This window comes from Bos mutus, chromosome 3, assembly GCF_027580195.1.
Source record: "Bos mutus isolate GX-2022 chromosome 3, NWIPB_WYAK_1.1, whole genome shotgun sequence".
NCBI lineage: Eukaryota > Metazoa > Chordata > Mammalia > Artiodactyla > Bovidae > Bos > Bos mutus.
Genome location: NC_091619.1, coordinates 72,983,147 through 73,010,198, shown reverse-complemented (window position 1 = coordinate 73,010,198; position 27,052 = coordinate 72,983,147). Strand labels below are relative to the sequence as shown.

At 35.6% G+C, this 27,052-nt stretch overlaps 1 protein-coding gene across 3 annotated transcripts in view; it reads left to right on the top strand.

Moving 5' to 3' along the window:
- LRRC7 (leucine rich repeat containing 7) overlaps window positions 1–27,052 on the top strand; it is a 478,825-nt gene that overhangs the window by 362,395 nt on the left and 89,378 nt on the right. Inside the window, exons 15-21 of one of the 3 annotated variants that reach the window (XM_005898157.2) lie at window positions 4,106–4,230; window positions 6,256–6,504; window positions 11,535–11,735; window positions 17,547–17,658; window positions 17,869–18,049; window positions 19,703–21,383; window positions 25,237–25,377. In XM_005898157.2, coding sequence (XP_005898219.2) covers window positions 4,106–4,230; window positions 6,256–6,504; window positions 11,535–11,735; window positions 17,547–17,658; window positions 17,869–18,049; window positions 19,703–21,383; window positions 25,237–25,377 — 2,690 coding nt within the window. The remainder of the gene's footprint in view (window positions 1–4,105; window positions 4,231–6,255; window positions 6,505–11,534; window positions 11,736–17,546; window positions 17,659–17,868; window positions 18,050–19,702; window positions 21,384–25,236; window positions 25,378–27,052) is intronic. The other 2 variants (XM_070364524.1, XM_070364529.1) reach the window with 2 other exon arrangements.

Below are 27,052 nucleotides of genomic sequence, written 5' to 3'. Positions count from 1 at the left end.
GACTGCAGCATGCCAGGCCTCCCTGTCCATCACCAACTCTTGGAGTTTACTCAAACTCATGTCAATTGAGTCCATGATGCCATCCAACCATCTCATACTCTGTTGTCCCCTTCTCCTTTTACCTTCAATCTTTCCCAGCATCAGAGTCTTTTCCAATGAGTCAGTTCTTCACATCAGGTGGCCAAAGTATGGGAGCTTCAGCATCAGTCCTTCCAATGAATATTCAGGACTGATTTCCTTTCGGATGGACTGGTTGGATCTCCTTGCAGTCCAAGGGACACCAAGAGTCTTCTCCAACACCGCAGTTCAAAAGCATCAATTCTTCAGCGCTCAACTTTCTTTACAGTCCAACTCTCACATCCACACATGACTACTGGAAAAACCATAACCTTGACTAGACAGACCTTTGTTGGCAAAGTAATGTCTCTGCTTTTTATATGCTGTCTAGGTTGGTCATAACTTCCCTTCCAAGGAGTAAGCGTCTTTTAATTTCATGGCTGCAATCACCATCTGCAGTTACTTTGGATCCCAGAAAAATAAAATTTGTCTCTGCTTCCACTGTTTCCCCATCTACTGCCATGAAATGATGGGACCAGATGCCATGATCTTAGTTTTCTGAATGTTGAGTTTTAAGCCAACTTTTTCACTCTCCTCTTTCACTTTCATCAAGAGGCTCTTTAGTTCTTCGCTTTCTGCCAGAAGAGTGGTGTCATCTGCATATCCTAAGTTATTGATATTTCTCCTGGCAATCTTGATTCCAGCTTGTGCTTTATCCAGCCCAGCGTTTTTCATGATGTACTCCGTATATAAGTTAAATAAGCAGGGTGACAATATACAGCCTTGACGTACTCCTTTCCCAATTTGGATCCAGTCTGTTGTTCCATGTCCAGTTCTAACTGTCGCTTCCTGACCTGCATATAGATTTCTCAGGAGGCAGGTCAGGTGGTCTGGTATTCCCATCTCTTTCAGAATTTTCCACAGTTTATTGTAATCCACACAGTCAAAGGCTCTAGGCATATAAAATCAATAAAGCAGAAATAGATGTTTTTCTGGAACTCTCTTGCTTTTTCAATGATCCAATGGATGTTGGCAATTTAATTTCTGGTTCCTCTGCCTTTTCTAAAACCAGCTTGAACATCTGGAAGTCCATAGTTCACATACTATTGAAGCCAAGCTTGGAAAATTTTGAGCATTACTTTGCTAGCATATGAGATAAGTGCAATTCTGTGGTAGTTTGAGCTTTCTTTGGCATTGCCTTTCTTTGGAATTGGAATGAAAACTGAACTTTTCCAGTCCTGTGGCCACTGTTGAGTTTTCCAAATTTGCTGGCATTTTCACAGCATCATCTTTTAGGATTTGAAATAGTCTACTGAAATTCCATCACCTCCACTAGCTTTGTTTGTAGTGATGCTTCCTAATGCCCTCTTGACTTTGCCTTCCAGGATGTCTGGCTCTAGGTGAGTGATCATACCATCATGATTATCTGGGTCATGAAGATCTTTTTTGTATACTTCTTCTGTGTATTCTTGCCACCTCTTCTTAATATCTTCTGCTTCCATTAGGTCCATACCACTTCTGTCCTTTAATGAGCCCATCTTGGCATGAAATTTTCCTGATAGAGTAGACAGTGTCTGTCTTGAATCTATTTCTCACTTCCACTGTTTAATCATAAGGGTTTTGACTTAGGTCATACCTGAATGGTCTAGTGGTTTTCCCTACTTTCTTCAATTTGCATCTGAATTTTGCAATAAGGAGTTCATGATCTGAGCCACAGTCAACTCCTGGTCTTGTTTTTGCTGACTATAGAGCTTCTCCATTGTTGGATGCAAAGAATATAATCAATCTGATTTCAGTGTTGACCATCTGCTGATGTCCATGTGTAGAGTCTTCTCTTGTATTGTTGCAAAAGGGGTTTTGCTATGACCAGTGCATTCTCTTGGCAAAACTCTGTTAGCGTTTGCCCTGCTTCATTTTGTACTCCAAGGCCAAACTTGCCTGTTATTCCAGGTATCTCTTGACTTCCTACTTTTGCATTCCAGTCCCCTATGATGAAAAGGACATCTTTTTTGGGTGTTCATTGCAGAAGGTCTTGTATGTCTTCATAGAATCATTCAACTTCAGCTTCTTCAGCATTACTGGTCAGGGCATAGACTTGGATTACTGCGATATTGAGAAGTTTGCCTTAGAAATGACCAGAGATCATTCTGCCATTTTTGAAATTGCATCCAAGTACTGCATTTTGGACTCTTTTGTTGACTATGATGGCTACTCCATTTCTTCTAAGGGATTCTCACCCACAGTAGTACATATAATGGTAATCCAAGTTAAATTCACCCATTCCAGTCCATCTTAGTTCACTGATTCCTAGAATGTTCATGTTCACTCTTGCCATCTCCTGTTTGACCACTTCCAATTTGCCTTGATTCATGGACCTAACGTTGAAAGAGCAAACTCACTTTAATCCACCCAAGGGTTAAATCCACTCAACCCATTTAAAAGATCAATTTTTAAAAGAAATTATTTGCTCATGAAGTTCTTAGTTACAGAATAATTACAATAAATGTTGTTAGGTTTTTTTTTTTACTTAAAAAGGAAAATGAATCATTTGTGGATATTTTTCTTCAAATTTTGATCTACAGAAGTAGGGAAAGGAAAGCTTGTTTCATATGTATTTTTCAGGCTTCAGTAAAAGTGATCTTTTAGAATTTATGAAAGAAAATCCACTATGTTTACATTGGTTATAAGAAGAATCTTAAGTAAAGATTATGTTTTATTCATGCAATTTTACTTACATTTCTTTTTTTAATATCCCTAGATTAACAGAATATTTCATTTTGAAAGGATATAGGAGAAAATGAAAAGTTTCTCATATTTGCCAGTTATTTCTGAGATCTAGCCTCAAAGATTAAGTCCTTAATTTGTTCCAGGGAGTGAGTGAGGTTAGACCTAGTTAGGTAAGATGGGATGTTAAGAAATTAGCCTAATTTGTTTGTTTTGTTTTCCTTTGAGGAGAGCAGAGCTGGTAACAGGAAAGTTTTCTTGAACTTTAAGCAAGTCACTTTTTTCACTTTTCATGTGGAAAACCAACTCTCAGAACTCCTTGCAGTAAAGTTTTATATATAATAAAGTTCATGCATTGGGAAAGAATTTAGCCTAAATTAAGTGCTTTTATTGGATGTGAATTTGAGCAAACTCTGGGAGACAGTGGAAGACAGAGGAGCCTGATGTGCTATAGTGCGTGGAGTCACAAAGAGTAGGATATGACAGCGACTGAACAAAAGTGCTTTTATTGCCTTTTAATGTGAACTTCACAATTAATGTTGCAAAGAAGATATTACCATTAACCAGCATGTAAATTAAAGATTGAGAAGCCATTTCTTTTCCCTGTTAATTTGAGACATATTTAAACTAATTGAGACTCAAATGTTAAAGACTTCATTTCCACATGTTTTTACCTAGCACCACTACATTGCCCCAAACCAGACACACAAAACTACAACAAAAAAGTTTGAAATCTTGGACCATTTATTGCAAAGCAGCGTTACATAGTATCTTTTATAACACCCTAATACAGATTACTGATTACATTTATGGACTCTGTAGTCACAGGACATCCTCCATTGGCCATGGAGAAGCTGCACGACTTTGAACAAGTCTCTCAAAATTCAGCAATAGTTTTCTCATTATTAAATTGAGGATTGATTATATTAGTACTACCATTATGCTGTTTTGCAAATTAAAGGAGATAATAGTTTAAAATACTTAATCTATCCTCTCTTTTATCATATGTTATGTCCATTCTCTACATTGGAAAACTTCTCAACCCCAATATATAATTAATGTACACTTAGCAAAGCTGAATTTGGGTTAAGATGTCAAAAGTCTATATAACAAATATCAAGATAATTTTTCCTTTTTTTCCTTTTTTTTTTCTTTCCTTCTTTCTTTACTTGCTTCTTTCTTTCTATCCCTTTATTTTTTTTTTTTTTATTTTTGTACTTGTTTTTAGTACCTATCACTATTTTTTTTGCATAGTATACTAAGTTCTATTAAATAACAATTTATGTAAAAAAAAAAACAGTAACACTTTGGAATCTAACTGTAGATTTCCAGTCAGACAGTGACAGCTTTAACCCCACACTATGGGAAGAACAGAGACAACAACGCATGACTGTTGCCTTTGAATTTGAAGAAAAAAAGGAAGATGACGAAAATGCTGGGAAAGTTAAGGTGAACCTTTTAATTTTTGTTTCCTCTTTCTTCTCATTATTTTTGTTTGTTCATTGTTATTATTCAGATAGACTTTGGGACTCACTGACTGACCTCTGCTAGAAGGTCAGATACATCTTCAAGTCTCATGGCGGTACTTTTCCTTGTAGCAGGATGTGATTTTGGAAGCACTGCTGTGCTTCAGAATGAGGCAAACATCCTGACTGAGCAAATTTCATAAACCACCCCATCTTACAGAATAGCAACATGAGAGATTCAAGCTGAGAGAAAGCAAAAAACAAAACCAACAAAAAGTCGGGTAATGGGCTTCACCTAATACCTTGCTACTACATCTTTGAAACACTGAAATGCTTTTTTTAACCACTGAGCAAGGCAGGGCATCATTCAGACTGTGTGAAGTCAAAATCCACATATACGAAAGAGCCAGTGCATTGATATATTACATTGCATTAAAATTTTGGAAGGATTCTACGTCTCTGGAATGTTTGAGAAGACGTTATGAATTTTCTTAAGCGTGAGAACAAGTTTTTCATTTAAACTTAGGTGAGTGCCTAATAGCAGGTAGTATCCCTTAAGGAAAATTACTTAAAATTTTTCACCTAAAGCATATTTTAAAAAATCCTTTATTGGCACTAATCTAAGTAACAAGGTCAGAATTTTAAAATCTATATTTTTCCATTATATAAATTAGAAAGTGTCAGAATTTATATGAATTATATTAACATCAGGTCTTCATCTTATCATCATGGCAACATCTTGAATCTCTCATCACTTTTATATTATTTTTGCACTTTTTCCATCATGGGTACTAACAGCGCTCACCCTTGGTGACTAATTACCTAAGTAATTGTATATGCATCCTATTAATAGATCTGGATTGTGTGACATGTTCTTCTCTGTCTCCTCCTTCCCACATTTTCTAAACTTTTGTCTTGAACCAGCACACCCTAGAACCTTACTGTAATTGACAAAGCCTACCTGTATCATCGTGAAGAACTCAAAATAGATTCCCAAATCAAAATAACAATTGTGTTAAAGATTTGGGCTTAAAAAAAATGTTTCTGAATGGTTGATTAGTGCTGTCTAATAACCAAAGAGACATTTTTAACTAAAACAAGAAAAAAGACCTTTAGAACATTTCAGTTCTTCTTGTAAGGATTTTATATGTTAAATCCGGAACCAATGGATGATGCATTCTATCCTGGACCTCTGATTCATTCTTTTACTTCATTGAATGTCAAAAACTACATAATTCTTCCTTAAAAAAAGAAAAAAACTTAATTCAAAGGCTCTAAGAAGAAAAGAGTACACTAAATATACTTTGGTATATGTGTCATGAAAGCATAAAATATAGTAAATTCAAACAGACATTTAGCAGCCCTGTTTGTGTGTTATGTGATCAGGTTTGATTATAATGAGAGTAGGCTCATTATACTTTAGAGTACATTTTCTCTATGTTTACTTATATTTGATTTATTTTATATATTGGGGAAATAATACATGTTTCCAAAATCTCAGACTACCTGGTTTTGACTAATTTGAGTATTTCCAATGCTATTGGTTATTGGACAAATTAGAATACATGCAAACGTCTAAATAAATCATTATGGAAGCATGATGAACGGAATATGCTGAATCTTACATGAAATTATACTTTTCTGGCTCATTACATATACATTAAATTTAGCACCATTTTCATTTTACCTTTAATTTACATAAAATTTTAAAAGGAACTGCTAACCTATGGCATTAACTTCCAAATGGACTAGAGTATAATGCCCTACTTATAGTGTGCTTAGTGTAGTATGAATGCTGCTTTGTGTGAAGAAATTGAGACCCTTTGGTTTCGTGTGACACTGGTACTGTTTGATCACACAGAGTTAAAACTAATTTTCTGATGGTTGTTTTAAATGCATTACCCAGAATGAAAAAAAAAAAAGAATCAAGAATAGAAAAATGATAAAGTGAAAGTTTTGCTACAGTGCTCCTCTTTCTCCCAGAAAATGGAGATTCCTTCTCCCACAGGATCACTCCTGCCAAGCCCCCTGGGAAAGGGGCCAGCGTGGGATTACTCTCCAACCTGCCAGACTGTCTGGCGATTGCTGCACACCATGGGCCAGGTGTGATCAGCAGATCCAAGAAATGCCTGTCCCCCAGAATGACCCACAGCTGGCATGGGGTTGTATAAGTGGCCTCCAGCAGGAAAGGAGCATGTGCACTCCATTGCCAGTTGCAGCACAATCTACCACTCTTCCCTCTCTAAGTGGCAGACAGGTAGGCCTAGGTGTTTGGGGTAGGAGAATCCCCTATGTAGAAGCAACCTTGGAACAGTGGTTTATGGGGTATGTTCTGCATGATGTGGGGTAGAAATGTTGATCATCTAGAAACTCTTCAATTGCCAGTGTTTGATCCCAATTTAACTTTTGTCCATTGACATTGGCAATGGGGAGGGAAGAACTGAGTCAGAGGGGGAGGGAACATGAGTATGAGATGCCTACTGGTGGGATAGCTGGCATGGTTTTTGAGTTGGGTACTTCAGTTTTGTTTGTTTTTATTTTCAAGGTTTTTCTCTTAAAGTGTGGGAATACCAATAGTTGGGCAGAATGTTGATGACACTACTGATGCAATCTAAATTGTCCCCAGACATACACACATTTTTCTGTAATATCAATTCTAGGAGAGACTGAATAACTAAAGCTAGATTCTTAAAACAGCATGAGATTGCAATTGAAATTTGCTGAGAGTGGATTTGGAGCACAAAGATGGACATCTATTGAAAAGCATCAATTTCCCTTTAATTTGAAGGCACAGATAATGAGAATTCCTGTAAGAGAAGATTGGCCTGGGAATTCTGGCAAATAGGACTTCCTTATCTCAGTAGGTGGGGTGTTTAAGAGTTTAATGAAAAAGAAAATCTTAATGGGATGTAGAAGAGCACTATTTTTTATAAACTTTATCACCCACATATAGTGGACTAGATTCTTATTCTGTGGCTTATATTCTTTCTACAATATAAGGCAAGCTGAGAATCCTAACTGAAACTACTATAGGTTTCCTTTCTATAAAATGTTCCAATTAATTCCTAGAATAAGATATTTAAAAGAACTAACAACCAAAGCATTAACTATTATTTCTCTTACTGGAATTTACAGTCAAATCAAATTATATTTTAATCATTACATAAGAAAAGCATACCTCTATGTGAATTCATGATATCATTTCTAAATCCCTTACTGTTAACATTAATTCTTCAATTGCCAAATCTTTGGGAGTCTCCAACATCTTGCAGCTACTATTTGCATTTACTGCACTTTTCTTAAGGTCTAAGATATACAGAATGTTGTGAAACACTTCTATTTTTCAAAATTAAGATAAAATAACATGTCAGTAAAAATCTTGCATTTTAATAAAATGTATATGTAAAATGAGCAAATACTTTATGGTGAGTGATAAAGACAATATTTTATTAAGAACATAACTGACAAATTTTTACCACCTATTACATATGTCCCATATTAGAATAAGGGAATATTTATAACTTATATATTTATAAATATAAAGAAACTACTTTTTTATTTGAACTTTACTGAACTATAAATATAATTGTATTTATGATCATGTTTATTCATTTCAGAACCACATCACACATGAGTTGGAAAATAGGCAAAACAATCTGTAAAAGGGTATAAAATATGCTTTTAGAGAGGTTATCAACATAACAGAATTATAAAATACTGTTTTCATTTTTAATATATTAACTTCATGTTTTATACATTGACATTATCTTAATTCAATAAAATTCACATTTTAGATTTACACTATTTCTTCCACAAGATTGTACAATATGTGCTGCACCTATACCAGAGAATAGCTCTGAGTCAAGTAACACTTGTGAAGCATAAGCTTTGGAGTCAAAAACCTGAGCTTGAATCTGGGCATTGATACCTAAAACATTCAAATTACACCATCTCAACCCCTGTTTTCCTTCTGTAAAATGGGAGCAAATACCACAATGGGTTATGAAATGTAATTTATTATAGATTTTAATTGTTATTAATTATGACTATTATTTATATTTAAATCTGGTAAATAATGTTTTATTATTTATATAAAATAATAACTAATAATAAATTATGTATCCATGTAAAACACTTTGCATAGTGCCTGGCACATGGCAGATATTGAATAAATGATATTGGTGCATACAACTTGAAAAAGATCCAGTTAGATATTACAGTTAGACATATATATAATAGATCTAAATTGCCAAAAGACTCCAGATTTTAAAAATACCTAAGTAGAATCTGATATTAGAAATAGTATCTAGTCTCTGCATAGAAATTGTATATTTTCAAAGAACTTTCACACTTATCTTATTTGAGTTATGAATTAACTCTAAATATTATCATTGCATCTACTTATTTTACACAAATAGAAACTGGTCAGATTTGTGGCTTTATAGCTAGTTGGGGGTAAAATTTAGGTCTTCCAGTCAATTCTGCTGGTAGACTAGCAAATGGGAAGCAAGGACCTTATTGTATAGATGGAACAATTCCAGATTTCATGATTTTCCACAATTTGGAGAGGAGCCTCTTTAAGGAAAAGAATATAAAATAACCATGTAAATACATAAGTAGGGCCCCTTATAAGGCTTTGAAAGAGCCCATGAAGGTGATATACCCTAAAACTTAAACTTCTTTAGCTTCATGGCAAATCTACTGTATTTCCACATTTAAATATTTTTACAGAGATAAAGTACCCAAATATATTCAGTGATGTGACCAAATATAACATTAACTTGCTTATAAAATAACCAGAAAGTTTCAGCACCATGGCCATAAGAAAACAGTCATCTAATCGTGTCAGCAGAGACACAACATCTTCAAAAATTAGATTACATTATTCAATGAAGTATTTAATTCAATTAAGAAAGAACATGTCCCATCCCATTTTTTGCCTTTGATTCAATTTAGAAATGTAATTTTACATTGAAGATATTTTAAGATGTGTAGAATTTTAATTTAATGCCCTATTTGAAAATTACTTTTCATTCATATACCGCCACTTATTAAAAATTAAAAGGTGTTCTTAATTGGTATACTAGGCATATCATTTTACAATTTAAATTTTATAAATGTAGTTTTTTGACTTTTAGTCCTCTGATATCAAGTATTTTTAAACAAGTTCAATAATATAATTTAAAACTCAGATTGAATTTGTGATTAATATTTCTAATATCAATTTAAACAGCAGATCCAAGAATGCATGCATCCCAATGGATTTTGTCTAGCATGGCTATCATTCTTTTTGTTTATTTAAGAATGCATTATAAAGTACCCTGAGAAATACTTATATTACACTCTAACAACCTATACGTTTTTTTTGGTAAAGTCTAATTTTTTTCATGGGTTATATTTTTGTAGATTTCTATATATTATTAACTTCATCCTTGTTTCAGCATATTAAGGATTAAATCACATTTCAATGATATTTATACTAACAAAATTGTCTGTTTTTTTATAAGCTTTCTAAACATTAATTGGAAAAATTAATTTTAGTACTGAAGCGAATGTTAAAAATCATCCAATGATGTCTAATCCCAGTATTTGATATGGATAGTGAGCCACAGGAAAATATACTAGAGTAACAAAGTTGGTGGATTTGCTAAACTGCAGATGAGCAAAAGTGTTTGAATTCATATCTATAACCCGCAGATCTATACCACTATCACAGTTTCTCACATTCCATGCGTTACATAGGTATGGGGGGATGTGTGTGCCCCACCCTTTTTCTCTTTTAATCTCTCATTCCCTCTCTTCTTCCTCTTTCAGCTTCTCTTCCATCTCTGCCCACTTCTAAACCACCCTCACACATATTTTTAATAACACATACTCACCACAGTCACATAAATCATTCCATTTTGTAAAGTTGGTTCTTGCCTGCTTTTAAACCTCCCACACACATTTTCCACAACACATACTCACCACAGTCACATAAGTCATTCCATTTTGTAAAGTTGATTCTACTCAGATACAAAAAGACATGGCTATTAGAATAAACCAAGCCAAGTAAATATGCCCCTATTTTTCCTCCTACTCCATTTTAATCAGCCTGGATAATTTATATCTGTGCCATTTTAAATGTGTTTTAAGCACTCTGGCGGTGGAATATTCTATATGTAATGTCTCATATTTTCTCTCTCTAAATTAAATGTGAATAATAATAATTAATATACATATATTCCCTAAAGTGAGATTCATATGCCAAAAATGAATTCAAGAATGGAAATAAATCTCTCAATAAAAAGCAGCCAAAATTTACATATTTACCTAGAATATCTTAGACAAAGTTCCCAATTTTTTTTTCTCTTTATTGTAAGATGTAACCTATAATGTATCTTACTTTCTTGGGGTAAAAACCTCTCTAAAGGTGTTTCTTTAAGTTATTAACAGAGAAGGCAATGGCACCCCACTCCAGTACTCTTGCTTGGAAAATCTCATGGATGGAGGAGCCTGGTAGGCTGCAGTCCACGGGGTCTTGAAGAGTTGGACACGACTGAGCCACTTCACTTTCACTTTTCACTTTCATGCATTGGAGAAGGAAACGGCAACCCACTCCAGTGTTCTTGCCTGGAGAATCCCAGGGACAGGGGAGCCTGGTTGGCTGCCGTCTATGAGGTCACACAGAGTTGGACACAACTGAAGCGACTTAGCAGCAGCAGCAAGTTATTAACAAGAATTAGCTACCTATCTTTTGATGTAACATGCTGATTAACATAGAGCTGAAACATATTTGATGATATTAATAGATACTGTCAACTCCCCATTTTTTTCAATAAGTGATAAATCTACTTGTAAATCTTTTAGAGTCTCATTGCATCACCTGCATTGATATTTCAAAGATATTTCTAATATCAAAATAGTTATTTATAAATAATTAAGATAGTGCAGAGAATAGCCTCTAAAGTATAAATACAGCTGATAGTAACTTGATTAAATTTTTCAGAGATTACCAATCACTTAAGTGTTTGACCTACTGCTATTTCAACCATTTATAGAGTAGGTCTAAACAAGGTAATATCCAAAAATTGTTTTTAATCTAGAAGGGTGACCAGGGGTGGGGAGAAGTCCTAGGAGGCAGAATGTGTAAAGAACACTGTCTTCTACTCTATAGCACGGTTTTTCAGCCAGCTCAACACTCACTATATTGCATTTGATTATACTACTGTGCATAAAATGGAGTAGTTTTGTGAACATGCTTGCTGAAGGTATTTTTATGTTAAATTTCTTTTTATAAACTTCTAGGTTGAAATAAACCTAAAACGATATCCAACTCCTTATCCAGAGGATTTAAAGAATATGGTAAAATCTGTTCAAAATCTGGTGGGTAAACCAAGCCATGGAGTGCGTGTTGAAAATTCAAATCCAACTGCTAACACGGAGCAAACTGTGAAAGAAAAATATGAACACAAGTGGCCTGTAGCCCCAAAGGAGATTACAGTGGAGGTATTTCAAGGTTATTGGTAATTGCCAGTGTGGTTTGGATTTTTTGAAATTACTAAATGACATTTTTTTTAAACTGGGCAGATCTTCATTAAGTGCATTTTTTCCTAATATATAAATAAATCTGTCTACTCTTTTTAACTCTGAGGGTTGCATTTAATAAATGACACCTTCATGGTCTTAAACCGTTAATACAGCTTTGAAAGTTCCAGTACACAGAAGGAATAGTTTACTCACCTGGCTAGTCCTGATCAATAAGTTAAATCATTTTCATGATATTCCTTTGACTATCCCTAACTTTTATTGTATGAGTCATTAGAAAAGTATGAATGAAGTTTTTATTATTATTCTGCAGATCTTAGTAAAATTCTTGATCAGATTAAGGGCCAATTTTTAAAAATATTTTTGTGTTTGGGTTTCACCCTTTATAGAAAACACTACTATAAGCAGCAAAAAAGGGGCAATAGCTTTGAAATTTAGCTTTATGGAATCTAATATGAAGCTTAATTCCTATATTTTAGAATGAATTAGATATTCATCCTTATCAATTTGTGTGGTCTGAAAAGAATTCAACTACATTTATGCCACCTCTGTACTATCTCATCTACTCTTCAATTAATTTTATTATCATCTTTTTATCTTCATTAGAAACATAACTGATATGAGTATATCTAGAAATTCCTATACCTGCTGCTTAAATATCTAGGTTGACAAAACTCTTTTACAAATCTGCATTTCAAAGCATCAGTTTGTTGCACTGATTGAACACCAACTCTACATTTAGCACTGGGCTAAACACTGTGAGAGAAAGAAAAGAAATATAAAATGTATTAATAGTCCCCAAATAATTTAGAGACTAACCAGGTAAACTTAAGACAGATGAAGCAACTAGAGAACATATTATATAAAGTGTGATAACATGATTGGCTGTGTGATGAAGAGTATATTGTACTCTAAGAAACTGGAGACATACACCATCATTGCCAGTCACTTTAAAAGTTACATGAAGTGTTTAAGGTTGAATTCCATGTTCAAGAGTGGGTGACTCTTTTAAAGTCAAAAACAGAGGAAGGCATTCTAGGCAAAGAGAAAAAAAAAATGCGTAAGCAAAAATAAGCATGGTGTGTACATCTGCCAGTTGAAGTCTCAATACAAACCTGCCCCAGAAAAGAGGAATATATATAGCTGGATATCTAGGAAAGAACACTTAGTAAATATTCATTTTTACCATTTTTTATTTTGCCTATAAGAGCCATATTAATGTATTTTTTCATTTCTAAAATATTACAGATATTTTATAATGAAGCAGCAGACTTTTATCTCTAAGATACTGCAATAATATAAAAAGGAGGAAAATTAACAGTGGGTACACAAAAGTACACATACACTTTATATTTAGCTCTCCTGTCATCACATAACTGTAAGGTAATGATAATCCATAAGCTGAATAACTACACCAAAATACATAGATCCTAAAATTGCTTTATGCCTGGATGGGAGAGGTGAGGCAAGGAAAAGGTAGCTTTGATCATGAATTTAATGATAACCTGATAGTAGAGAAAAAATCTTAAAATTGTCCCACAAGGACTTCAAACTTAATAAGTCCAAAAAAAAAAGGTAATGTTTTCATTTCAGACTTACTTCTCCTCTGTATGTCTTGACCTCAGCTGGTACCATTATCTACCAGTTCACTCAAGCTAGACAACTGAGAGGCATTTTGATTTCTTTTTCCTTCTTTCTCCCTTCTCTATGCCCCTTCCAAACAATCACCAACACCTATACATTTTCATGAGTGATTCTCCTAATACTCCTCAGGTCTTGAACTCTGTCCTACATTTCTGTAAAAACTGTTGATTTCTTGGCTTACTTTGTCCCAAGCTCCCTCATTGCCTTGCTTATGATCTTTACAAAACACAAGTCTAATCCTGCCCTCCTTAAAAAACACTACGGTGACTTGGTATTGGCTATCTGAACTTCCTAATTAGCTATAGTAAACAAGCTAAATAAGACTGAAGCTCAGCTTTCAGCTTCCTATTTATTTCTGTGATTTGCCCCACTCTTTCTTAGTCTTCTTATTCTACAAGACTTTTTCTCTTGAAATTTCATTGATATCAACATTTTCCTGAAATCAAGATTCTAGATCTTTCCTCAATTTTTAGACATCCTAGAATGAGAAGATGTTGCTTTCTGTATCATCCTCCCTTTTCAAATTACCACACCCAAGTTAAGGGGCCATACTCCAGTACTCTTGCTTGGAGAATTCTATGGACAGGGGAGCCTGCTTGGGTTATAGTCCAGACACAAGTGAGCAACTAAGCACCCACACCCTCTATCTATTCTACTTTCAGATATAATAAATACAAATAACCAAATGCCTAGCTGGTCAGTGTATATTATGCATTTTTATTTTAAATTTTGCCTGTGTATGCAATTTTTTAATCATCATTATTTAGATCATTCTGAGAATCCCAGGGACGGGGGAGCCTGGTGGGCTGCCGTCTATGGGGTTGCACAGAGTTGGACACGACTGAAGTGACTTAGCAGCAGCAGCAGCCGCCAAGAATGTGGAAGAGGGTATCACACACTACGTGATATATTTATCCATGTTGTTAAATATGGAAAACCACGAAAAAGGCAAATAGAGGTAGGCAGAATCAGAAAACAGAAAGAAAAAACAAGGTAAAAGCAACAGAGAAAAAAGAAGGAAAGATATATCAATATAATTATTGATCACTTTCTATTTGCAACCGTATGTCAATAGTTTTAACCTAAATCTAGACTGAGACTATGGCCAAGAAAGCCATAAGAACAAAGAGGTCAGAGAGACATGAAGGTTCTCCTCTGCCCTGATTTCCCTTTATACATGCCTTGTGAAGATTGCATTTGTTTTCCCCCTAGCATCTTAGTCTGTTAGGACTGCTAAACAGAATACCATAAACTGGGTGACTTAGAAACAGTTTTTAAGGAGCCAGATTTTATTTATATATAAAAATCAAAGCCTAAGAGACTTTAAATTTCAAAGGCTCAAAAGTATTAGTGGTTAGTAAACTGTTATAGCCAAGAAATACCTAACAGTTCTATTTATTATTGTTAGGTCTGAACAACTTAGTAAATATGTATGCCCCATTTAGTGGTTATTTGAGAAACAGTACACAAAACCAACTCAATGGACGTGAGTTTGAGCAAACTCTGAGAGATAGTGAAGGACAGGCAAGCCTGGCGTGTTGTATGTAGTCCATGGGATCGCAAAGAGTCAGACATGACTTAGTGACTGAAAACACACATAAACTGAAAGAAAAAATAATAGTTTTATTTCACTCTTAAATAACCAAAACTACTTACTAATGAAATGTGTGCACCTTTTAGACACCACTTACTGTCTCAAGCCTTGGAATTATATTGGATACCACAATTCTAAATTCTGTTTCACATTGATTTTTGGGTGGCACTTGATTTTTTGATCACAGCAAGCAACAAATACCCAATTCACAAAGACTATTTATCAAAGAATATACAATCGAATTTTGAAATTGAGAGCTACCTAGGGTAGTAGACATAAAGAGAACTATTGTGCATAAATTAATATCACTACTTACTCATGAGAATAAACAAGCCACTTTCATACCTATAAAAATGAAAATTTAGTATTTTTGCATTTCTTAATGTTCTCCTGCTACCTAGTTAATTGAGAATAATAAATTGAATTCAGTTCATTTCCATTGCTCAGTCATTTCTGACTCTTTGCAACCCCATGGACAGGCTTCCTCATCCATCAGCAACTCCCAGAGTTTACTCAAACTCATGTCCATCAAGTCAGTGATGCCATCCAGCCATCTCATCCTCTGTCATCCCTTTCTCCTCCTGCCTTCAATCTTTGCCAGCATCAGGGTCTTTTCCAGTGAGTCAGCACTTCGCATCAGGTGGCCAAAGTATTGACATTTCAGCTTCAACATCAGTCTTTCCAATGAGTCTTCAGGACTGATCTCCTTTCGATGGACTGGTTGGATCTCCTTGCAGTCCAAGGGACTCTCAAGAGTCTTCTCCAACACCACAGTTGAAAAGCATCCATTCTTTGGCGCTCAGCTTTCTTTATAGTCCAGCTCTCACATCTATACATGACTACAGGAAAAACCATACACTTGACTAGACAGACCTTTGTCAGCAAAGTAATGTCTCTGCTTTTTAATATGCTATCTAGGTTGGTCATAGCTTTTCTTCCAAAGAGTAAGTGTCTTTTAATTTCATGGCTGCAGTCACCATCTGCAGTGATTTTGGAGCCCCCAAAAATAAAATCTCTCACTGTTCCCATTGTTTTCCTATCTATTTGCCATGAACTCATGGGACTGGATGCCATGATCTTAGTTTTTTGAATGTTGAGTTTTAAGCCAACTTTTTCAGTCTCATCTTTCACTTTAATCAAGAGGCTCTTTAGTTCTTCTTCACTTTCTGCCATAAGGGTGGTGTCATCTTCATATCTGAGATTATTGATATTTCTCCCAGCAATCTTGATTCCAGCTTGTGCTTCATCCAGCCCAGCATTTCTCATGCTGTACTCTGCATATAAGCTGAATAAGTAGAGTGACAAATATGCAGCCCTAACGTACTCCTTTCCATGTTTGGAACCAGTCTGTTGTTCCATGTCCAGTTCTAACTGTTGCTTCCTGACCTGCATAGATTTCTCAGGAGGCAGGTCAGGTGGTCTGGTATTCCCATCTCTTGCAGAATTTTCCACAGTTTATTGTGATCCACACAGTCAAATGCTCTAGGCATAGTCAATAAAGCAGAAGTAGATGTTTTTCTGGAACTCTCTTGCTTTTTGAATGATCCAATGGATGTTGCCAATTTGATCTCTGGTTCCTCTGCCTTTTCTAAATCCAGCTTGAACATCTGGAAGTTCATGGTTCATTTATTGTTGAATCCTGGCTTGGGGAATTTTGAGCTTTACTTTGCTAGCATGTGAGATGAATGCAATTGTGTGGTAGTTTGAACATTCTTTGGCATTGCCTTTCTTTTGGATTGGAATGAAAACTGACCTTTTCCAGTCCTGTGGCCACTGCTGAGTTTTCCAAATTTGCTACAGAAGTATAAAATCCATTGGTTTTTTTAATGATTATTTGTCATAAAGTTATATTCTTATACCAGTGTTGTTCATTACACTCAGTGAGTGGATTTAGAGTGAAGATTTAGCAGGCTAGATTGATCATGAGAAAACCAGAAATCTTAGGAAGAAGGCATGACATAACCGAAGAAACTGAGATGATCACTTGGAAAACAGTAGGCATTGAGAGATTGGTGGTTAAAATAGGCCCAATTGTGCATTAACTTTGTTAATAATCCAAAAAAAATCTAGTTTGTCAGTGTATACTTTCCGCTTAGAACTCTAAAAGAGTTTACCCCTTAGAACTCTTACATGCTTCTATCTTATATATTATATATAATATTACTTATATATTACTTATCATAATTCAATCCTGTTTTATGAGTTACATCTAACTCTGTAACTAGACTGTAAATCCCCACAGGGCATGGGTGACATTTTGTCTTTCTTTGGAAACTCTGCAGTTCTTCGCACAGTGTGAGACATATAAATAGCTTTCAAAAAATGTTTGAGGGATAAATGGACTCATTTAAATTAGAAAAACAAAACATGGTAGTGCTTACCTCAGAGGTACATATGATTCACTTCTCCTAGCGTGCCACAGTGAACTAGATTCTAGAGTCCCATTATATCTGAGCCAAATAAAGATATTGCCTTCTTGGTTAACCAGTATTAAAATGTTTACTTTCCTTGTCCTGTATTATTATATCTCTCAGGATTCTTTTGTTCATCCAGCTAATGAAATGAGGATTGGGGAACTTCACCCTTCATTAGCTGAGACCCCTCTGTACCCACCCAAACTTGTTCTGCTAGGGAAGGACAAAAAAGGTAACATCGTGAACCTGATGTGGAAAATATGCCACAAATGCATGTGCATGATGAATCACCAGTTGTAAATTATGATACACCATAGTCTATAGAAATATTTTATAAATATGTATTTCTAACATTCATTGGTATGCTATTTTTCATACTTGCTGTTCTGTTTATACTTGTCAATGTTCATAGCATTATAATATTTTTCCCTTTACATTTCAGAATCAACTGATGAGTCTGAAGTTGACAAAACTCACTGTCTGAATAACAGTGTTTCCTCAGGCACTTACTCAGACTACTCACCTTCCCAGGCTTCCTCAGGATCCTCTAACACCCGGGTTAAAGTGGGGTCCTTGCAGACAACAGCTAAAGATGCAGTACATAATTCTTTGTGGGGTAACAGGTGTGTTTAGAATTCCCTCTTTTCTGTCCCCAAATGCTTATTTTCAGCAACTTTTTAAAAATGGAATCTTCCTAATTTGGGAATTGTGTTCAGCACATGAGTGGCATAGAAGACCTAAGGGGCAGGTAAGCAAATGTAGTCCCGCTGGGATTTCCAAGAGTGGATGAATCCATTTTGTGAAGCAAAACCATTGTTTACGGGAGAGATGGTAAGAGATTAGCAGATTAAGAGGATAGAACCAAAAATAATTAATCAAAAGTAGTGTTTGCATCATTACATAATTGTGACACATTTGGGCATTCACCATCCAAAATGGTGTTAAAAACTAGAGTAAAATGCATGGAAAGCACTAAGTGCCAAGTACAAAGTGAATACTCAATACATTTTTCATCAGCCTCTTCATCATCATCATTTTATCACCACGTGGGAAAGTTAGAATGTAAGTAAAAGTATTAAATCTTTCCAAAATGCCTTCTACTCTATATTACTTTCATTTTTACAGATATTTTAAGATCAAAAGCCATAGAGGGCAATAAAGTGACTCAGAGAAGTAGCATTTTCCCAGTTCTGATTCCTTTGTTTTATAGCTTGTTGCTATATTTCACACTACAAATAGAAAATAAAAATTGTCATATAACATAGATAATCAGTGACTTCCACGCAGATTTTACTGATAATATCAGTACCATTTGCAATATATTCTTTGGTAATTAATGAATGACTATTTCTACTCTTGATGCCCATGATAAAAATTTAACTCCATTTATAAATTTATTATTTGTCATACAAGTTGAGACTGATTTAGGTACTTTTGGAAAATGCCTTCTAAATGTACTTCTTTTTTTTTTTCAGTTAGTGAAAGCACTTAAAAGGCTGTAATAAAAGATACGTAATTTGATATGATTAGTATGCAAATGGTTTAAAATAAATTTAGAAAAATGGGCATCATCTAAAGATACTGTGGTCACTGGAATAAACATACCAATGACCAAAATTCATAATTTAATTTACCTTCTAGAAAAAGATGGAATGCATTCACTGTACAAAGGATTTAATATCTTCCAGTACCTGCCCCTCAAATATATTATTTGAAGACATTGAATTTTTCGATATACCAGAAATTGATAAGAAAGGTACCCTCAACCAATAGTTTGGAAGTGTACTGAATCAGAAATTCCAGAGATGGAGGCCAAGAATCAGATAGTTCTAATTATCAGACAGGTTTCAGGACCATTACTGAAACTCTCTGTATTTCTTCATTCACTCGTTTATTCATTCATTCCTTCATCTGACAAATATGTACTTAAAGTACCTACTATGTGCCAAGCACTATGTTAGGCACGAAGAGGAAAAAAACCTCTGCCCTCATGAGTTTACATCCTGCAGAGGACACAAGGCAATGTGCAATAAATACAATAGGTAAGTAAACTATATGTACTGGAAGGTGGTAACTGAGAAGAATTAAAAGTTAGATCAGGGTAAAGGGGTGAATTTTTTGGACATGAAATAATAATGCTATTCTTAATCACATGTGAAGTGTGGCTGAATGATCAGTTGAACAAAGGATGCTGGTATTCTTGCCTGCTTGTTCTCTTTCTGGCAAAGACTCGTTCTTCCTCATTTTCATGTTTCTTCTTCCCATTGTGTTCACAGGATTGCACAGTCTTTCCCACAGCCTCTTGATGCAAAGCCATTACTCAGCCAGCGGGAGGCTGTCCCCACAGGGAACCTACCACAGCGTCCTGACCGGCTGCCAATAAGTGACGCATTCACAGACAACTGGACCGATGGCTCCCATTATGATAACACGGGGTTCGTTGCCGAGGAGACCACAGGCGAGAATGCCAACAATAATCCCCTCCTGAGTTCGAAAGCTAGAAGCACATCTTCTCATGGACGCAGGCCTTTGATTAGGCAGGATAGGATTGTTGGTGTTCCCCTGGAACTTGAGCAGTCTACACACAGACACACACCAGAAACAGAAGTGCCTCCTTCCAATCCTTGGCAGAATTGGACCAGAACCCCTAGTCCTTTTGAAGACAGGACTGCTTTCCCTTCCAAATTAGAGACAACCCCTACCACCAGCCCATTGCCTGAAAGGAAAGAACATATAAAAGAATCTACTGAAATACCTAGTCCTTTTTCTCCAGGAGTACCATGGGAGTATCACGATTCTAATCCCAACAGGAGTCTCAGTAATGTCTTTTCTCAAATCCACTGCCGCCCAGACTCTTCTAAAGGTGTTATTTCGATTAGCAAAAGCACAGAGAGGCTTTCCCCACTAATGAAAGATATCAAGTCCAATAAATTCAAAAAGTCACAGAGTATTGATGAGATTGACATTGGTACATACAAGGTTTATAATATACCATTAGAAAACTATGCCACTGGGAGTGATCACTTAGGAAGTCATGAACGCCCTGACAAAATGTTGGGACCAGAGCACGGTATGTCCAGTATGTCTCGAAGCCAGTCAGTCCCAATGCTGGATGATGAGATGCTCACCTACGGAAGCAGTAAAGGGCCTCAACAACAGAAAGCATCCATGACCAAAAAAGTCTATCAGTTTGACCAAAGCTTCAATCCCCAAGGAGCGGTGGAAGTTAAAGCGGAAAAGAGGATACCACCCCCTTTTCAACACAATTCTGAGTATGTGCAACAACCCGGGAAAAACATCGCCAAGGATTTGGTTAGTCCTCGAGCTTACCGAGGATACCCACCAGTGGAGCAAATGTTTTCATTTTCTCAGCCATCTGTTAATGAAGATGCTGTGGTCAACGCCCAGTTTGCAAGTCAAGGCGCCAGGGCAGGCTTCTTGAGAAGAGCTGACTCCCTGGCGAGCTCTACAGAAATGGCCATGTTTAGAAGGGTCAGTGAACCTCATGAGCTAACTCCAAGTGATAGGTATGGCCGACCTCCATATAGGGGTGGTCTGGATCGCCAAAGCAGCGTTTCAGTGACTGAGTCCCAGTTCCTGAAAAGGAATGGCAGGTATGAAGATGAACACCCTTCATATCAAGAAGTGAAAGCTCAGGCGGGAAGTTTTCCAGTTAAAAACCTTACCCAAAGGAGGCCATTGTCTGCAAGAAGCTACAGTACAGAGAGTTACGGTGCCTCCCAAACCAGGCCAGTTTCAGCTAGGCCTACTATGGCAGCTCTTTTGGAAAAAATACCATCTGACTATAACTTGGGTAACTATGGTGACAAGCCATCAGATAACAGTGATATAAAGACGAGGCCCACTCCTGTCAAGGGAGAGGAGAGCTGTGGTAAAATGCCTGCAGACTGGAGACAACAGCTGCTTAGACATATAGAAGCTAGAAGGTTAGACAGGGTATGTTTGGCATTTCTCTGTAAGAATATCCCTCCTGCCTTTAGTTTTACTTTATTGGCATTTCTGAGCACATGTAGTGAAGCATGAACTACATGAATGAATAGATGATGAGCATTTTATTTATCTTTATATGTGGGGAAATTGATCATAATAGTTTTTCGTGGATACTATTTAATGCTCTTCGAGAGTTCATAACTTGTAGGTCAATTATTTATCAAAACTATCCTAAAAGTGGTTAGTGAGAAAGAATTCAACTCTATTATATGAGATGGTGCTTCAATTGCTTTCTAGCCACGAAGGCAAAATGCCTCTCCTAGGACATGAAACTGTTCTCTAGTGACCTAGAGAAAATTATTTTTATTGAATCTATAAAAAGTGAGTATTCTGCTCCTTTCTGCACAGACTCACATATACTGAAGTCAGACCTAATTTGTTTATAAAATCCACATATAGTTACTGCTATGGGACTCCTAAAGTTGTTACTTCTAATGAGCAATAATCTTCCCAGCAAGAAACAGAAAAATAAAATAAGCAGAGATTGAATGCCCTCCCACACATTACTTTGTTTAATGAAAGTCCTGCCATTTAGAATGTTGGTTTTCATATAGAAAGAAATGTTTAAATTCTCATCATACTACAGACAACAAAAATAGATGATGTCTTTATGAAGACTATAAACATACAAATTAGTGTGTGTATATTGCAGCAAAAAAGAGGAAAATAACCCCAATTCAGTTAAAATTGAATCACAATAAATCATAGAATGCATAGTAATCGAAGAGAGTAAAAAAAAATTCTATAAGGCCTGAATTATATTCTTGTTGCTGTTTATATCTCTCTAAGAGAAATCTGGTATTTCATTTTCTAGAACTATGATCAATTGACCGTCACCACTGAGTGTACTTTGTAGCTTTGGTGTAGAGGGCTCTGTGTACTCTGCATTGACCTTAGAATCTTAAAACTCTAGTTTGTGAAAATAGGGCTTTTGTTCTGATTTTCTAGGTTTCAATGCTCAGTGTAAATTGGGGATCTGGGTAATAATATACCATTAGAATGTTTCACTCAGTAGTTTTAGTTAAAACTATTAAAAGCATAGGTCATTGCATTTATTATATATTTTCTTAATGGTGAATTTTATGTTTTCAGGTGTACTCTTTTAAAATAATTATATTGTTTGTAGGTCGTGTCTACATGACAAGAAAAACAATTATTAATAGGAAAAGAGTGAACTAATAAATGTGGGTGTGGGTGTTAGTTTCTCAATGTGAAAACTGGTTCTGCCTTGCAAAATATTTCATCAGAATGTCTGTTTCAAATAGGTGTGCTCAGTCCCATTGAAGGGAGCCTCATCAAAGCTTCATGACTGGGTGTCGGTGGGAGACACCTGGTCGGTTGTCACCATGCCTTACTTCAAGTTTTACCCTCCATGTAGACAGATAACTTGGAGGGCGAAAATATTTGGGGCCAAATAAAAGAGTACAGTTTGGGAACTCTGGCCTTGTGTAGACACGACCATACATAACAGGGTAAGATGAACTAGCCGAGAAAGGTTATCAGAAGCTTTTTGGAGCATATATACAATGACTAGTAAATTGAGGCAACAAAGGAGTGAATGAAAACAATGAAAAAAAAGACAAAATTTTAAGCATTTGGTACTATCATTTATTTACTAGTTTCCCAGATAAATGTTTCATTTCCCTTGATCAGAGCTGCTGAAAAGTAGGCGTCTCCCCTAGTTGGAGCAGGAATTCAGAGGGAGGAAAATAGGGCTGAAGAAGGGGGATTTAGATCAGCAGAATTCTAGAGACCCCGCCCATCCCAGATGCAGATAACTAAAAGTAAATTTGTATGTATTTTCCCTTGTTGTGACAATGCCTCCCTTTTTAAATAGTCTTAACATATCCCCTGTCTGTTTATAATTTCCTCAGTTTGTCTTTCATTTTTCAGAGCAATTTCAATGTATGTTCAATAGCTTCTCATTTAATTCAAAGAAAGTAAATTACCTTAGAATACTGCTTCAATCCATCAAATCCTGAAAGCTCTTACTCCTTTCTCTGAGTAACTTCTTCCCTCTCTCAATCAAGTTGGGAGTTATTCAGGTTGTATCTTACTTAAAACTTACATACAACATAAATTCAGGGTACTGGAGCACAGACTTATTTTGTAAAAATAGTTCTGTATTATGGTATTTAACATTCTGCCCAAAGTGAGATTGCACCAGGCACAGCTTGCTTCCTTCCCAGTAAAATTTAGTTGAGTGATTTGAACTCTGGGAATCAAACAGTTACACTGGAAACTACGAGATCTTTGTCCATTCCTTATAAAAGAGAACCGCCTAGAATCTTGGACCTTGGATAAGCTTAACAGCTCTACATAATGTTGGTTAAATACCTTGCTTGGTGTTGACCTTGGAGAGGCAGCTCTGAGTACTGCCATAGATTAAAGGTGTTTGTTTTCTCCTTTGGTTTGATCTCAAGGCTCACGCTTCCACTACAGAACCCCACTTGACTGAGAGATAGTAAAACATGAACCCATATGTCTAAGACTGCTACTCTTCCATAGCTGCTGAGAAAGCACTAGCCCGAAGTCATTTTAAACCTTAAGGAATCCTTCACGTGCTAGCTTGAAAGGTTCAATGTCCTTCTCAACTTTGGCATGGTGACAATGAAAAAAATTCTCTGAATGAAATAATCAGGGATCCATAACAAATATGATTGGTTGACAGCACACCATCAGTTGACAAAATTCTGATCCTAAAAATCATTTCTTTGCAAATAATACAATAATAAATGTCAGAATAATAACTGTCTCCTGCTAATGTTCAATAATATTTGGTTTTAAAAAGTGTACTAACTTCTATAGATTTTTTAAAATTAATTAAAAGGGCCAAATGCTGTCAGTTATTGTATTTTCATGATAGGTGGGAAGTAGAGATTATACTGATGAAAACCATCTGATGACAAGATATGCAAAATGACTTAATTTTTAAATGAAAAATTTTTTAAATTTTTAAAAATTTTTAAATTCTGTAGGAAAAAACTGAACCACTTGGAATAACTTCAGATGTACTTACTGAAGGGTAGCCACAGTGCAGATATCACTAGAATATTCTATAAATATTTAGGTATATCAGATAAATAGCGTTAATAATTCAAGCATAGTTCCTTTAGTTTCATTATGAAATTTCATCAGTTTAAAATGTAATTTTTAAGAAACAACAAAAGAGAATATTTGGATTCACATACAAAATGAGTAGTTTAACTAAATTAATAAATTCAATCATCCACTGGTCAGATTGAATGACTTTTTGACCAGCTCTTTTTCTGAGTGCCATAATTATGCCTGTAAGACAGAAAAAAAAAAATAAAACAACTGATTTTCACTTTAACTTCGCAGGGCATTAGTTTTAAGGCAGAATTAGAAGCTAGTATTTGTCTTTTGTGTATGCTAATCTCACAATGTGAAAGAGACCATGAGATTTGCAGCTGACAAAATTTAAGACCTCACTGTTTGAAATTTTTGAATTAATAGATCACTACTGATAAACATTTGTCCAGAGTCACTACAATCATGATATATAAAAGATAGGTTCTATGCCTATGAGACAGCAACAAATGTAAAACAGAATGTTATCTTTGCTTTTTGTGTTTTCTGTAGTTTTGGATGGTACTCATTATGTTCATAACTAACACTGTTTACTGTATGCTTCTGTCTGATCAAGTGCATGTTTAAAAAAGAAAGTTACCGTTTGCCTGCATAAAGTTAAATGTTATAAATTTAAACATGTTCATGTAATAAGCAGTTTGTTGAGCATGTGTTCACATCCTGTCACATGATTATTTCCTCTACTCAGAATGCTGCTTACAAACACAACACAGTTAACCTTGGCATGCTGCCCTATGGAGGTATTTCAGCAATGCATGCAGGCAGAAGCATGACTTTAAACTTGCAGACTAAGTCTAAATTTGATCTACAAGAACTACCTCTTCAGAAAGTAAGTATGGACTGCCCTACATGTGTCAGCATACCAAAGCCAGTTAATGTTGTTTGTTCACGTAATGTGTTTAGGCTGTATGTACAATCCTGCTTACAGACTCTCAGGAGTCCAAAAAGCATAAGGGCAAATACTGTAGAGCCCATGCTCTTAGCTGCTCAATGAATATTGACAGCTAGACTGATTATCAGGTTCCTACTCAACAGCTTTGCTTTTTGGATTGAGCAGGTACATGGCTTCTTGTGTTGCTTTAAGATTCATTTTTCTTATTATTCATTTTCTTTTTCTTTTATTCTCTGCTTTTCTTTCTTTCGTGTGTGTGTATATGTATATATACACATGTTGACATTTTTTTTTTACTTTTTGGAGACAGTCCTATACTCTCTTACTGATGCATTCTGAGAACAGAAAGAAAAATTATGATTGGATTTTAGTTGGAACAGTCCTAGAGCCCTATGTTAGAATGACAATTAAGTCATTAGCACTTCTAAAAGCTTCATTAGCCCATTTTTGGGGAAACAAATTTGTGGCTTAACTAGCAAATTTTTACTCATCCTAGGTTAATGGGAAAGTAGCAAGTTGACATGGTTTTAAATGAAAACGTAGACTCCTTTGAAAAGGCGTATATGATAAGAGAAAATATTTCCATTGTCCAAGGACCATTTCTGCTTGTTTTATTCAGGCAAAACAGAAAATGTCCATTATACCTGTTTAAATTGACTAATGCAATCTGTCTTAATTGCATTTCAATGGAGACTAATGAGTCATTTTCGCACAATTATGCCATTATGACTATATTTTAATGTAATCATTAACCTAGTAAGTTTTTATTAAAAAAAAAAAAAAAAGAAACGCCAAAGTAAGGATAGTAGAATGATGGGAGCCTCCAAACCCTCTTCTCTTAATTAATGAACATATGAAACAAACTACCCTCCCAGCAAAATGAATGTCATAAGACCTCAAACTCATATTTTATTGTCAAATTAGTCTTAATAACAGTCCCTAACTCTGGATACTTTGCTTCCTACTCTGAGGAGAGTAATAAAATCATCAAGACATTTCTATTCATAGCTTTTTTTTTTTTTAATCACCCATGATCACTTAAAAAAAAACTGACTTAATTGAGAATTTCTGTAAGTTATTTTCTCTGTCCTCAGTCTCCTGTTGCAGAGCCAGTATTGTATGCAAAAGCCTCTCCAGGAAGAAAAATGCCTGATCTGTGGCCAGTGCCTATGTCAGTGACAGAACACTCACTCTCTGAGAAATTTCAAAGTGGTAACTTGAGGTCACTGAACTCAAAATTGAGACTGAGTGTTGTTGGCTCCAGCACACTACTATCAGTAAGACCCTTTTCCCTGGAGTCTCTCCTTTAATGGAGCCTGTTCTTAATGTCTTCTTAGATGCTCAGGGCTCATACTCTGCCCTAAAAATAAACCAATGTTCATGAGAGCCTTGAAACTCATTTGCACTAAGGAACAGATGAGCTATCACCAACTTAAACAGACAACTTTCCTGGAGGGCTTGTCAATTAAATAGAAATCAAACCCTTAAGTCACAATGATAGAATTTCAGAATGCAAAGAGCAGATTAGAAGGTCTTGGTATGAAAGAAGCTATTGCTTGAACTCCTTGAAATTATTGTATGGACAGCCCCTAATTTTACTTAGTTTTATTGC